General features: G+C 39.8%; 1 protein-coding gene across 1 annotated transcript; it reads right to left on the minus strand.

Annotated features, from left to right (window-relative positions):
- Positions 1–846: 846 nt before the first annotated feature.
- hsd3b7 (hydroxy-delta-5-steroid dehydrogenase, 3 beta- and steroid delta-isomerase) lies at positions 847–13,816 on the minus strand. Its single transcript, XM_041062967.1, has 6 exons — positions 13,629–13,816; positions 11,895–12,050; positions 6,539–6,647; positions 4,197–4,296; positions 3,719–3,881; positions 847–2,127 (listed from the first exon to the last, which is right to left on the minus strand). The coding sequence occupies exons 1-6, from the start codon at positions 13,786–13,788 to the stop codon at positions 1,715–1,717; spliced, it is 1,101 nt and encodes a 366-aa protein (XP_040918901.1). The 5' UTR covers positions 13,789–13,816; the 3' UTR covers positions 847–1,714.
- Positions 13,817–15,490: the final 1,674 nt, after the last annotated feature.

Below are 15,490 nucleotides of genomic sequence, written 5' to 3' on the forward strand. Positions count from 1 at the left end.
CTGACCTTAACCCAAAACCCATGTCTTAACCGTCAGACAGAGGGTGTGAGGGTGTGTCTGAGGGTGTCCTGGCGTGAGGAATGGGCAAAATGTCTTTAATTTCCAAAGATGTCCTCACTTCTCAGGTCTAAAGCTCAAATTGGTCCTCACAAAGATAGTCATATAAGTGCACAAACACACCTTTCATTAGATGCACAGTGAGGCTTGCTTACAGGTGATCACACAGTGATATAACACCTGTATACCAGGTTTTACATTACATAGTTATATGTTATATACATAAGACTTTCAGACTGTTTTGTTTTGTGGCGAGCATCAGAGGTTTTCTTTGGTACTCTGAGGTCTTGCTTTCTTTTTCATACCAGCAGGCGTGTAAATGTTATGGGCAGTTCCTCGGCTATCCACAGAAATGTGGGGACACCCTGGCATATTGGAACAACAAGAAGTTTTCAGAAGGGAACTCCCATACTCGAAGTCTTACTCATGCAAACAAATACAATCCAGCTGGTTGTCATGGAGTTTAATGACAAGTTTCCACAAGAGTAGAAGCATGAGCCTTTCTACTCTTGTGCTGTAGGTAAACAGAGATCATCATCTCCATAGAAATGTATGGGTAGAGGCTCAGTCACCATGTGGGAATAATAAAAACCCAAGCACATGGAAACAAAGGCAGTGATTTAAGGTTATGAGTCATGTCTCCAGGCTGTACAAACTTTTGTAATGACATACGCTGCACATCATAGTGAAAGAGGTAAATGAAATGACTTATGGAAAGAAAAAATAGGAACACGCAGCATCTCCATGTTAATTTGCAAAATCACAACAAACAAAAGTTAAGCAAAATGCTTAACATCATAAATAATCTTTATTTAGAATTACAAAAATTTTACTAACAGGATATATTTCTGACAATGTCATTACAATACATTTAACGTTCTTTAAATTATGCAGCATAAAATACTGATATCATAGATACAAATTACTAAAATACAGGTTTAAAGACCATTTACATGTAGTAAATGCTTATACATTGTGTTTACATTGGTCACAATTGCTGATATTAGACCATCTCAACGTCTTAACTAAAGGCAATTCCTTGGTTAGTTGTATCAATAAAACAACAACAGACTGAATCCAACAGAAAACATTAATAAATCTTCTTTGTCAAGGCTGTTAATGAAATTATTTGTACAGATAAAGCACATATATTATGTTTTCTTTATAGCTAAGCTATTAATGCTAGACTAGGATGTTGTCCATACATAACAAATGCATGACTCACAAATTTGCATCAGTTTCTGACATGTGCAGTCAGAACCCAGTGCCTCTGGAATGTAACCTATACAGACAAAACTTGCATTGTATTTTAAACTAAGACTTCTTAAAACCCTTTTTAAAAAAGCACCTTTTCATAGCTGTATTGCTGTTTCCCCTCACTACACCCTTTTCCATATCTCCTTACAGATCATTTTGTGGTTGTCCTTGGAACTTCTCGTTTGAAAATTTCTTTGCTACTCGAAGCTGAAATGATTGAATTCTGAATACTGTATGAGGCCGAGAGTCCTGAACTATGACTACATGTCTGAAAGGTTTTAAGACAAATATAGCAGTTTCACCTTCAGTTAGAGGTACAACACACCCTTTTTGAGTTACTGCAGCAACACACTAAAATATCTCACTAACACTACTGCGTGTTGCAGTAGATTAGGTCACATCAGGAGTCTTTGAGTTTATCCAGAGGGAATGTGTTAACCCATTTCTGCGTGCGGGCCCGACACTGGTCCCAGTCATACAGGGGGCGGTACTGGAAGTAATGTAGGGCTTTGTCTGTGCCCACTGTGAAGGAGGTGCAAGCCACTGCCAAGGTGTAACGGTTCAGCAGCGGAGTGTAGTTATATACGGGGCTAAGTATCCAACGGAGCAGGTCATTAACCATGGCCAGGAACCAGACCACCACTGAGGGCATGCGGACTCTTCTGAAGTTAAATGTGGAGAGGAACAGCATGTTGAAATCCTCGTAGCTCTTGTAGGGTGAGTCATCGTAGCAGAAGAAAGCCTCACCCCCGACTTTCTGCGGGCGCTCCCTCAGGGCTCGGGCTGCAAGTACATGCATCCAGGCCACATTGCCTAGCAACACAAACAAATCGGTGAATGATGGAATAAGTAAATATTTATCTTAGAAATAATATATTATACAATAATAAAAGACACTTCAGTGCCAAAAGAAACATAGCCTGACTACTGATGGAAAAATTAAGTCTGAAGAATGATTAAAATACAACTACTTATAAGTGAGACAAAAAGTTGTCAGTCTGAAGAATGATTTCCTGGCAGTGCCAAATTCTTGATAAATTTGTATAGGTTCATGTCATATGTTCATATTTTCAATATAGATTCATGAACATGTACTTGATACATGTTCATCTATCAATAATACAATCTGGGTTACAAGCTTTTTTTTATAGGTTTTCCTGTCTGTTTTTTCTTTCTTTCTTTTTGCTCAGGTAGATGTGTTAATTTTACACATATTGTCTAATTTTGTCATCAAACCAAAGCTACAAACCAGTGGAGTTGGTAACTTAAGTACCTGCACATCAAAATTGTTTGAGTTAATGTCCTTAGCTGCTTCACATCTATGAGCCCATTACACAACATCAGCTGTGCACGTGCTACAACTATTTACAAAGACCTACAGTGTCATAAGCAACAGCTGTCTATGGTTTGATGTTACAATATTTGTGTGGCATCAGCTTGAGACCATAAGAGGGTTTTTTAATTATGGTCTGAAGTGCTGTAAAAGACATTCAGACCTCCAGTAAACTGCAGAGGAAGTGGCAGCATGTCGTGAACTTCTGCTTTTAGTTCTGGTCTGAACATAAGTGATCACACCAACAACAGGTTTTAACAGGTTCTCTTTTAGTTTACTCACTGTCAGAGTTAAAAACAGAACAGAAGCTGGTTTAGATTTTCAGACTAAGTTCAAGAAGTCCTCTGACATGTCTCTAAACTTCTCAGGCAGGGCCTCCAGCTATCAGGCTCCTCTCCTGTGGAATCGTCTACCAGTTTGGGTGCAGGGCACCCTCTCAGTTTAGGAGAAGGCTTAACACTTTCCTTTTTGATAAAGTGTCTAGTTACGGCTGGCTCAGGCTCGCATTGAACCATCCCCTAGTTGTGTTGCTAAAGGCCTAGACTGCTGGGGGACTTCCCATAATGCACAGAGCTCCTATCTTCTATCTTCTTTTAATTAATGTTACTAACTCTGCCTCTTCCTTTTCCCATAGTTTTGTGCTTTCTTGTCTTCTTCTCTTCTCCCGTTGCTCTTTGCAGGTTCATCTGCCTCTGAAGCTGTAGAGCCTGGATCTGTGGCTGCGGGCCATTTACTGCCCCCATCAATTATTACTATTAGTCCTGTTATTAGTTATATTATCATGAGTTTTACAGTTGTTGTTTTTCTCCTTATTATTAGTGCTATTATTAGTCCTATTATTATGAGGAACCTGCATTTGCCCCCCATCCCTCTCCCTCTCTTTTTCAGACAGCCACCCACCATGAGCCAGATTCTGCTAAAGGTTTCTACTTGTTAAAGGGGAATTTTTCCTTTGTTGGGCCTCTGTAGATAATATTATAAGGAGTACAGTCTAAACCTGCTCGTTCATAAATAAAACTGATTTGACTTAAAGTTGTGTGTAGGAGAGTTATGATGTTATTTCAGACTCACCTGCATAGACACGCCCATGTTCAGTGCTGTCTGGGACGCCGCCAATAATTAAGCCTCCCCTTTCAACACCCAGTTTGTAAAAGTCCTTAATTAGCTCGTGCCCCTCACCATAGATCCCTGTTGGCCTCAGAGAGCATGTGTATAAACACTTTCCCCCTTTGAGCTGGAAAGGAGACAAAGAACACAGTCAGTGTTAGGAGTCAAGACAGGGAGGCGAGCAGAACACGTGCACAGAGCAGTTAGCATGAGATTTTGTAAACAGCAGGACTGACACCACAGCAAGGCCACAAAGGGATTATCTGGCATTTTGTGGCAAAGTTGCACAAGAAATTCCTCAAAATGTTTTTTCCTGGAATCTAACGAAGCATATGAGAGTAACAAACACAAACGTTATAGTACTCAGTAATGTAGTACTCAGTAATATTCAGTAATGTGCACTACTTTATCTGTGAAGTCAATACTGTAAAGTGTAAAATACCTTTTTGCCATTAGCTTCAAGCACAATTTTCTCTGCCGTTGCCTTGCTCTTCGGATAGGCCATAGTGTGTTTCACATTGTAAGGTGTGTCTTCATTCCCCCTGTAGAAAAAGAAGCCAAACAGTCAGAGGAGGAGATTTGAGGAGAGATCAAAGACTTTTTTGGAACTTGCCACATGTATTACAGGAATGATGTCCACACAAAGCCAAAAACGCCACAGAGAAAGCATGAGGGATAAAGGGTTAGGAAGTAAAAAGTTAGAATGAAATCCACAATGTCTGCTAGATATGGCTTTCCATACTTTCTGCAGCTTTCATATCAACTTGTTTGTATCTGAAATTCCAGGGAAGAGCCAGTCATTCCCACAAGACCTTTCAAAGGTTCATTCTTACTCTGTCATTTAATCCTGTGTTCACAGAGAGTGCCAGATATTGTTCTGAGTTATCCCTGTAGCGAAGTACGTGCAAATCCACACATACACTTGGACACTCACAAACACACACTTGCACACACACCATCTGAAACAATGTCATGATTCCTTCTTACGTTAGGTAGACACTGGAAGTTTGCCACTACAAATATTTTTTTATCTTCTGCTTTTGGTAAGGAAGACCAAGAGCCTGAAGTATTACTTTAATAATGTTTTGTTATCTGCATCTGGATCTAGATGTGTAACAAAGCAATTATACTGACAGACAAATGAGTGACATACTAGATTTTCTTCATGTGAACACGTCCAGAAAATCATGACAGATTAGTGAAAAAAAAACATTTTGCAATGTTAAGATATATCTCAAAAAAACCAAAAACATATCAGTTGTTCCTTGGCAATATATTTTCAACAAATATAATTTCAATCTTTAACACAGTTTTTGATATTTACTGCTAATTGGCAAACAGACAAACCAGCTTTTTATTCCACTGGTTTGTCCATTCAACCACCTATGGAGAGTTTTTATTCAGCGTGATCAGACCCCAGAAAAGCAGGATGAGGAGTAAAGAGATCAGACGAGTGTTGGCAATCAAAGGAGGCACACATGCATCTGGAGGAGTCCATGAGGAGATAGCCAAGGAGATAGCCAAGGAGACAGCGTGTACCAGGATGATAAGACAGTCGTCAGAGTAGCTTTTACTTCATGTGCCGTGACTGGGTCTGCAACCTTATCTCTATCTCTCTTGCTCCAGCCACATAGAATGAAGCGTCCCACCCACCCACACCGCAAACACACTGGATGACGTTAGTACCCATACAAAGCATACAAAGAGAGTCCACTTTTAATCAGACTGAATCTGACGTGCCCTTCTCTTTTAGCTTTGAACATTTTTATTGAGTCTGTCCACTGCTTGCTGTGTCTATAAGCCAGAATGTAGAAGAAGTAAACACAGTGGTAGAGAGATGGTCCGCAGGACACAAAAGTTGTCATCTGATTTTGTGTCTGCACAATTGTTTTTATTGTTTCTGTGCATCTGTGCACCAAAATATTCCTCTGTTATTCAGAAAAGAACAATTCATTCTGTTGAAGAATGCACACATCCCTGGAGACAGTCAACACTCAGAAAAACAGTTATTTTACATGTCAGCAACAATGAGCTGCGGGTGCTGCAGCTACCGCCTTTCACATTTAGAAGGCCACAGTGTGCATTTGCACATCAGAGAATACAACACTAAAATACAAACAGTACACCCGTTATATCCAAGATTTCACGTGTGACAGAAAACTAGACACTGGCAGGTGAGTGTTACACAACAAGGCTTGAACTGATGTTTTAGCTAATAACTGACACTTAATGTCACGGCTGTTTTTACATAATATCATGAGAACTGGTAGTTGTTTGTTTGAGGTCAAAGCTGCGGCCATGTTGAATACTGTGGCTGCAGCAGCAGCATAACGTATGTTTAACATACCAGTGACATTCGAAACTTTAAGAAGGAAGGAAGGAAGGAAAATATTGTGTCAGCGTCACAGTTAAAAAGTGAGCCTGAAGCTGGACAATGGCTTCTTTCCACTGAAAGAAATTTAAAACCCCCTTAATTAGATCTCTTTGTTACTGGATACTGTGTGTTCTTTGTATCGTCTCCACCTGATCACATCTTTTCTGTGCAGGCCTCATGTTTTCGATGACGGTGCATTCAAGAGCAGAGGAAAGAGACAGATCAGGACAGTGACCACAGAAACATAACTGAAAGAGCCAAAGCATTTCTGAGAATGAGAGTGTAACTTAGAATCATGTTGCCTCAGCGAGGAAAACACTTGAACTTGCACATTCAGTCACTTGGCTAGCAGGATAAAAACGATAAGAGCTCAGACACAAGTAAACACTGAATTTTTTTTAAAACTCCACCTGATAAAGGGTTCGCCGTTGATGTTGGGACCAACCACTTCCATGCTGCTGGTGTAGACCAGACACTGGACACCACACTCCACACAGGCATTGATCACATTCTCCGTTCCTGAGAAGAGAGAAAACATTGTCACTTAAGACATGGAGGATGCTGGGGTTGAATAAATTAGATTGAATTTTGCTGGGCAACACAAGTTTCTCAATCCTCCAAAGACACATGACTGATTTTGACACAGAGTCTAGTATATATATACTCAGGCAGCCAAATCTGAAAGGTTAAAATGCTCCTTTAAACCAGATTATAAGATAATTTTTTAAGACTCAAAATTAAAGCTTATTATATGACTGGAAACTGGAAAGGAAAGGAGAAACTGGAATTTGATCTAAAAGAGGAATGAGTCCCATGTCTGTTCTCTTTAACTGATGAAAACATGTTTTTCTTTGCTCCATGAAATCTGTTTTTTATTTAAGGGACACACAGTTCAACGAAATATGATCAGTGTAAGGTGAGGAAATGCAACTTCTAATTATCATATTAAAAATGTTTGAAGGTGCTACATTTCTACATTTTTAGACCTTTTTTTAAACTTTAAGCTCTGTTAAACTTGTTAAACAAAGTTAAAGAAGTCCTGATGAGACTGTGCTAGAAGCCCATCCTGAAGGGGTCATGAATTTGTGTACCAAATTCAGAACGCTGACCTGCTGGTGTTGATGGAGAAAAAGTCTGGTGATCACCAAAGTCACGAGGATAAATCCTCTGCTGAAGATGAATGTCTGTACAAACAATCCATCAAATAACCGTTGAGATATTTCAGTCTGAACAAAAGTTAAAAGTAAAAATAAATAAATAAATAAAAGTGGTCTGGCAGGTGCCTTAAAAGGAGCCCTGGGGACCTCCTCCTGTCCTCAGGCATGTTGTGACTGAGGCAGCACACTGGGTCACAGGCGGTTAAATTCTCTGGTATGCACTGACGCTGGAGGCCAGGAAACACAGACCCAGAGCTAGAATCAGTATAATGCTTTATCATCTCTACGCTGAGTTAACTTTCCTGCACCTGCAGTTTGTGCTAATGCTGGGAAGTCGAGAGACATTTTGTCTCAATAGGGAGGTAACAATAATTTGAAACTGACAATGCTCAAGGAATGAAAACCCTCTGAGGCCACCACAAGGGATCAGTGTTAAATTCTGGTAATACTCAGCCGGTAGTATCTAAAGCGATCCGCCCTCTTCTCTCCAGTGAAACAAAGGTCAGATTCAAATCATTTCCTCGGTTTTCATCCAAGTGCTTCACACAGGCAGACGAACTTTAAATCTGCAGCAGTTTGATGACATTACGTGCATCAAAACAGTGCAATATCCATGCAGGTTCATTCAGCTTCTGCCACTGGCAGATGTGAGTGAGTTATTCACTCAGTTCAAACAATTCTAAGAGGTCTGTTGTACTTTTTGAAAAGACTATCTGAAAAAAAAGCAGATGACAGAGATATCTGTTGTTTTTTTTGCTGAGTAACTGCAAACTATCAGAAGCTTGACACCACTGCAAGGATGGCCGACAAACCACAAATGAAAACCCATACACAGACACTGAATAACTGACTGTTCTCACACCTTCCTCTTAGTTTGAATCTATTTATATTAAATTCACACCAATTAAAAAGACGTTTTTAGCTTCATCCTGTTTTTGAGAGAATTTCATTTTGAACCTCCTCACTCTCGTACAGCTCATGGCCAAAGAGATTTTGGGAATTCAGAAAACTAAGCTACAGAATTTCTTGAACACATTTTAAAGGGAAAGGCTGGAAACATTTCCAGTTTTTTTTTATTGTCAACAAATCACATTGTTGATCAAACCCAACAATGAACTGATTCAAGTATCCAAACCCTACAATAAATCTTTGTCTCTTGTGCCATTGTTGTCCAAAAACACTATTAAAAACACACCATTGTACTGGATGACAAGTCTTTATTACCATGAAAACAACCACAGTAGTATATATTTTCAGTCAGTCCCATATTCACTGACCTGCTTCCCAAAATACTCCCTAAAATACCAAAAATTGTCCCAGACAAATGACTATTTCTTCCTGTTAAAGTTAGTTAAATTCCACAGTGCCCAGCTATTTTAAGGAAATGACTCCCAAACACTGAAATGAAACTTCTGGCCCAGCACATGGGCTTGGCTGCCCAGCCTGAGTCTGGCCTGTATGCTTTCACATGTGGACTCATTCCGGCCGTCAACCCTAACCAATGTTAGCTGACGTTGGAAGATTTTCCGTGTCTGTGCCAAAATTGGTAGCAGATGACAATCATGCTGCTTACAGGCCAGACTCAAGCACACACTGGGCCGGATTTATGTTTGCTATCTGGGCTGAGCCTTTTAAAACAATAAAACTACACATGTGTGATACACTTGCATCTTTGGTAGTAAGGAGTAGGGTTGGGGCTGCATGGTGATGAGTGGAAACATAAGAAAGTACTGAAAGACAAACTAACTCATAGGTGATGTTGATCTTTTCAGGAGTTTTGTAGACGATAAGAAAAATATATATAGAAATGTGGACATTTCAACTGTCAAAAATAAGGTGATTCAGGTGCATTCAAGTGCTCCTGATAGGTGTGTACTTCCCAATGTCTGGAGCCAAAGTGGTAGAGAGCTACTTTGTGTAGAAGGAAGCAGGTTATTTTTTCTGTCAGGCTCGTGCCTGACATTTACATGAAGTACCTCGCTCAACATGTGTCACTTCTTTTTTAAACATTTGAATGTCAAATGACCTTGGTGTAAAATTTCCACTTTGTTCAAGTGTTTTTTTTTTATCAGTTGTCACAAACCATAATGTTAGACAGCACATGAAAGCAGCAGCAACAATGCAAAAACAAGAACACCTAGGTAATACAAACACTTCCCTTGTGAATCTTATAATATTAATTTTTTCTGTATTTAATTCCACTCATTGGTTATTTTTAGGCTGTTTGTATTATTGTTGTTGTTGCTATATTGGATTGTATCCTGTAAACTGATTGTGTTGTTTCGCTTGAGGCAATGAGGTAATGATACTGCTGCTGTTTTAGGCGACTGATTCATCGGTTGATTAAATCATACTTTAACAGACAGGATTTTATTTTACTTTGTTTTGTCTGAAACCAGTTAACAGCAGCTCTGACTCAACCACTTACCTGGAACACTCCATGGTTTAACATGAGACACCCCATCTCACAAGCTCCAACAAGATTTCACCTACACGCTTTCAGGTGAGCTTACTTTAGTTGCAGGTACACTGAGAGTAAACTGGCAGCACAGTACTGTAATGCCAGATTCCCAAAAAAGGGATGAAAACTTTGTGTTCATCCAAGATAAAGCCTCTCAAACAGCATTTATACAATAACATGACACCTGAGCTCACCACTGAAACCCTTCCTAATAGAGTTAAAAAAAATTTACAGTAATAATAATAATAATAACTTTATTTCTATAGCACTTTTCAAAACTTGGTTACAAAGTGCTTTACAGAATAAGAACAGACAATCAATAAAACAGCAAAAGAGAAAAAAAAAAAAAAAAAAAAAAAAAAAAAAAAAAAAAAAAAAAAAAAAGTAGGATAAGACACACATTTAAAATCAGTCATATAAAACAATTTGGGCATTTCTACCCAAACGCCAATCTATAAAAGTGTGTTTTCAGTTTAGATTTAAAAGTGACCACAGAGTTGGCCAACCTGATCTCCTCAGGTAGAGAATTCCAAAGCTTTGGAGCAATAACTGAAAAAGCCCGATCTCCTCTGGTGAGGAGTCTGGAGGAGGGCATGGCCAAAAGGGTCTGACCTGAGGAGCGCAGGCAGCGAACCGGAGCATAGGGAGAGAGAAGGTCACAGATGTAGGAGGGGGCAAGGCCATGAAGAGCTTTAAAAGTAATTAATAAAATTTTAAAATTAATTCTAAAACTAACTGGTAACCAGTGAAGTGATGCTAAAATAGGTGTTATGTGCTCGTACCTCTTTGAGTCAGTTAAAAGTCTTGCTGCACTATTTTGAACCAGCTGAAGACGATTCAATGTTTTTTGACTCAGTCCTGTGTATAGAGAGTTACAATAATCTATTCGTGAGAAGATGAGAGCATGAATGACTTTATTAAGGTTAGCATATGACACAAATTGTTTAATTTTGGCAATATTGCGTATATGCAGGAAGCATGACTGCACCACCTTTGTTATATGTGTCTCAAAGTTAAAATCCGAATCTAAAATTACACCCAAGTTACGAGCAGAAGGCATAATTAGAGGTCTCAAATTTCCGAGGCTTTCTTTCAGGTTTTCTCTCGCATTCCTAGGCCCAAAAACTAAAATTTCTGATTTAGATTTATTTAACTTTAAGAAGTTTTGAGACATCCAGCTCTCCATATCCGAGAGGCAGTTAAAGATGTGGATCAGTGAATCTGGGTCATTGGCTGCAAGAGGGATGTACAGCTGTGTGTCATCAGCATAACAGTGAAATTGGATGTTGTGTCTTCTGATGATGTGGCCAAGTGGGAGCATGTATATTGAGAACAAGATTGGACCAAGAGTAGAACCTTGAGGAACTCCACAGGACAACAAGGCTGAAGAAGAAGCACACTGTCCGAGTACTACAGAGAATGGCCTTTCTAATAGGTAGGAGTTAAACCAGGAAAGTGCAGTGCCTCTTACGCCAACCCAGCTTTCCAGCCGCTGTAGTAAAATTCCGTGGTCAACTGTATCAAAAGCGGAACTTAAATCCAGCAGGATCAAAATTGAACAGGACCCATTGTCAGCGGCTAAAAGCAGGTCATTCATGACTTTAAGGAGGGCAGTCTCTGTACTGTGATGGCGACGGAAGCCTGATTGAAAAGTTTCAAAAATGTTGTTATTATTCATGTGTGCAATAAGCTGAGACGCAATTGACTTTTCTAAAAGTTTTGATAAGAAAGATAAATTCGAAATTGGTCTAAAATTATTAAAATCTAGAGGGTCAAGTGTAGGCTTTTTAAGAAGTGGTCGCACTATGGCTTTTTTAAAACTGTTGGGACACACACCAGTAGACAGTAGGATGACCAACCACGCTTTTTCAATGAAACACAAACTGTGACACATTAGCCTTTAAATGAACCACCACTCTGTGGTCCACCCATTTACCCAGGTTCAAGTATGATGATGATGAAACTTCCTTCACACCAAAAATGGACTGTTTCCGTTTTAAAAGGAGGAGTATGTGCGAATTTCCTCCGCATTTCTCTGTATTCTTGGCTTCCCACAGGAAAACATTCAGAAAACTAAACCACCGACTGATGTTTCCGCCCCGGCCCTTTTCCTTGCTATCATATCATTCCCGCTCCTTAGAGTCTTACCTGTGACGTTGACGGAATAGATGAGTGCGTCTGGGATTTTGTGCCAAACATCCACCAAGCTGGCAGTGTGGATGACCACATCAGCCCCACGGGAGGCCTCTAATACGCTGTTGTAGTCGGTGATATCTCCCTGAATGACCACCACCTTTGTCCGCTCTGAGGGAAAAACAGGAAGACACAATGTTAAAGCTGCAGCCACAGAGATTGCTCCCTTGGTAAACACAATTTGCAATATTGCAAAATCATCTCACGGTACATATCATCATCACGCCCAAATGTTGCTCACACTAGACAAATCCTTTGTGGAAAATTCACATCTCGTTATCATGTATGAAGGTCATGTACCCATGGTTTATCTCAGCTCTCATGCACTGTCCTTGAAACAATGATAGATAGATAACAAAAAAAAAAAAAGTCCTGCGGATGACAGGTCAAGGGACTGGACTTTTGGACGCAGTCAGAGATCCTCTGAAGTTTGCACTTCCATTTCTGATCTACAGACAGCGAACAAATGGAAGATTGTTTCATTACAGATGCTTCCTCAAATTCATAACTACTGGAACCATAAAACCATGTAAAACCCAAACATTCAGGCATGTCGCTTTCCTGCATCAACAGCTTACCTCAGTCCTGTCTGAACAATGAAAGCTGAACAAAGTACTGTCCCCAGTGGGACAGAAGTGTTGTTTGTGGTTGGGCGTATTCCCCACACTGATGTTTAGGATAAAAGCTTTACTATTATTGATTGTAATCTTCTGTATTTATGCAACTTGTTCACACACCCTCTCATCAGGAAGAAACATTGCTTATATTTTAATTAATTTAATTAATGAGTTCTTCCTCAGGCATTAAGGAGTTATGGCATGTGAACCGCCACAGGTCACAACACTGGCAACAACAACAAAAAAAAAAAAAACACACACAAGACAAGTTACAACATCTTTATCCTGCCACAGGAAAAGTAGGGGATCTGCCTATCCTGGACTCACAGCCCAGCTGTCACTACTGAGGGACTGACCCATTGACCACACAGCATGTGAGGGAAACCAGTGTCAGGCTATGATGTTTTTTTTCCCAGTGCATATTTCAGCTGTACCTCAGCACCCTGTCATTGCCTCTCAGACTGAAAAACTAATAAAACCTAACAAACTATCAGTCATCTGACAAGCGCTTCTCGCTGACTAAGAGCCAATGAACTTGTCTTCATCAGTTTGACCATCTTCAGTGAAGAGATGAGTAAAATGAGACAACTACAGTTATTTAATACACAGCAAGGCTGATAATCAAGAAGAGTAAACCAAAGTCTACTGTCATATGGGACTATAAAACAAACCAAACTGCTCATTCTCCGCAGAGAGAAATGCAGGGAGAAGCCATGCAAATGGACACTGAAGAAACCACTGATATCACAATAGAAAAATGCACCGAGAAAACATTCGTCCGGCCTCTTGATTACCGGGAATGTAAAAGCAGATGTTGGATGTTGAGAGCGAATTGCAAAGGATGAAACAATATTAAAGAGAGAGCTCTATGGTCGGTCATACACAAAGGAGACGGACTGAAAACAAATGGTAAACCGATGGGTCATATCTTTAAATAATATGTGACTGTCGATACGAGATGAAACTTAACTTGAAATCAGCTGATTTTAAAATGCAATTTCCGTATTTTAAACAAACACACACAAAAACTCATCATGGTCACGACGACTGCGCCTTTGCACGTCCGTCTTACCTGTGCTCAGTCCGTTTAAACTTGGGTCTATGTGTTTATCAAACACCCGGATCTCCTCCAGTTTGTCCTCCTTCTCCAGTAAAACCCGGAGCAGGTGTTTGCCGAGAAACCCGCATCCTCCCGTGATCATATAGACCAGACCTCGCTGTTTTTCTGACATGATGAGAGACACAACCCTCACGGCTCCTTTCTGCGCAATGATCAGCTGCACGATCTGGCAAGCCAGTTAAGGAGGGTGTTTTCTTTTTTTTTTTCTTTTTCCCCCGAACTTTATTGGCTAGTGTGATCAGAACAGGGGTTAAACTTAGCAGAGTTCAGAGCAGTTTTGAAGTATTTGTACTTTTCTGCCACTTTATAATCCCTCTGCTGTTTCACGGTTATAGTTACCGCTTATTTTATTGACTGAGCAAAATAAAATGATGTGATCAGCCTATAAAATATGCAGGGTGTGATCAAAATCAATACATCATCTGGCTACCAGTGTAAAAACACTGTAAACAAACAAATGCATGAATACTAATAATGCATTCTACTCTTAACTGTTTTTGTAAATGCTGGGTACCTACAGGGATCAGTCCTGGAACCAAAACTGAAATTTGGGGAAAACTGAGTTAACAAATTTATGCTTATTGTGTAATGAAAGAGTAAAAAGGAAGGAGCAGTTGACACTTGACATTAAAATAAGTCTAATAATAATTACTATAGATATATATTTATAGACCCACTTCTCGACTTGTCCTCATTATATGTCCTTAGGATATAAAACTATAAAATAAAGTGGGAGATATATTAACAATTAAAAGTGGTGTGGATGTAGCCGCTGTTCTTTAAAGATAAAATTCGAACTATTAGAGACAAAATTCATCACGTTCTTTATGCTGACTTTGTATTTTGGAAGAATAAATGCACCTGCATTGTGTTAACTGACGTACAAACGGAGATAAACCCAGAGTTTGAGGGTTACTTGCAGCCCTTGACCTGCAGCCAAACTCATTGTCAAGGCTGTTGAACACTATCTTTAGGAGGTCTGAACAGAGGAGAACTGGTCAAAGTTCAGTCCCTGTTTCTGTAGTGTCTCGTAAATAGGAAGCAGGCCAACATGATGTGTTCCATTAACAACTGCCACACACTTTGGGGATTTTCATGCTTCCTGATCAGCTGAAGGATAACGTGTTCCTGCTCAGGTTTAAACAAGGTCAACCATAATGCAACCATGCTGATGTATATCAGATATAATGTTTATAATATAACATTTGCACATTTGCACCAAACACAAATTATATCCACGGCTGATGGGAATTCGTTTTGCCAGTATTTGGTCATTTTGACTCGAGCTGGTAGCCTCAATCGGAAATAAGTTGCAGGCTGCAGGCTTGACGCTGACTCAAGTGACATCGCATGAGGCAGTTTGTCAGCCTACTTGGCTGATAGCCACAAAACACTTTAAATAACTTTTGTCACATGTGCAGTAATACTCCCACAGACCTGTAAATAGACTTTGTTGTATAGAATTCCCTAATTCCCCAGATCAGACATTTGACTCTGCTGCAAAACTTCCCAATTTTGAAACTGTCAGGAGGACAATTTCATGGAACAACATTCTTCCATAAGGTCAGTAAGGTTCGCGGTTCTTTACGAAACAGTGTGGGCACAATTGCTTTCGCCCGTCTGACAATGAGGTAGGTGTTCCAGCACTGTGGTTTGCAATGTGACAACACAATGACAAGAAATATCCTGCCATTTCCAGTTTCAGCCAGCCTTCGGGTTACTCAGAGGAAGATCATAAATAACGTTTCCTACAAACCAAAGTGGTGTTCCATTTCCAGGCCATGGGTTCTGTTCAGTTCTGGTGAAAAGTCCAT

The sequence above is a fragment of the Toxotes jaculatrix genome, chromosome 18 (assembly GCF_017976425.1).
Source record: "Toxotes jaculatrix isolate fToxJac2 chromosome 18, fToxJac2.pri, whole genome shotgun sequence".
NCBI classification, from domain to species: domain Eukaryota; kingdom Metazoa; phylum Chordata; class Actinopteri; family Toxotidae; genus Toxotes; species Toxotes jaculatrix.

Bases quoted from the DNA above. Each gene is read 5' to 3' on its own strand.
- hsd3b7 (XM_041062967.1), bottom strand. From the start codon at position 13,788: ATGTCAGAAAAACAGCGAGGTCTGGTCTATATGATCACGGGAGGATGC. The intron at 6,648-11,894 runs GTAAGACTCTAA...CTCTCTTCTCAG, and splicing joins CTATTCCGTCAACGTCACAG to GAACGGAGAATGTGATCAAT. The intron at 3,882-4,196 runs GTATTTTACACT...TCTCCTTTCCAG, and splicing joins TTGAAGCTAATGGCAAAAAG to CTCAAAGGGGGAAAGTGTTT.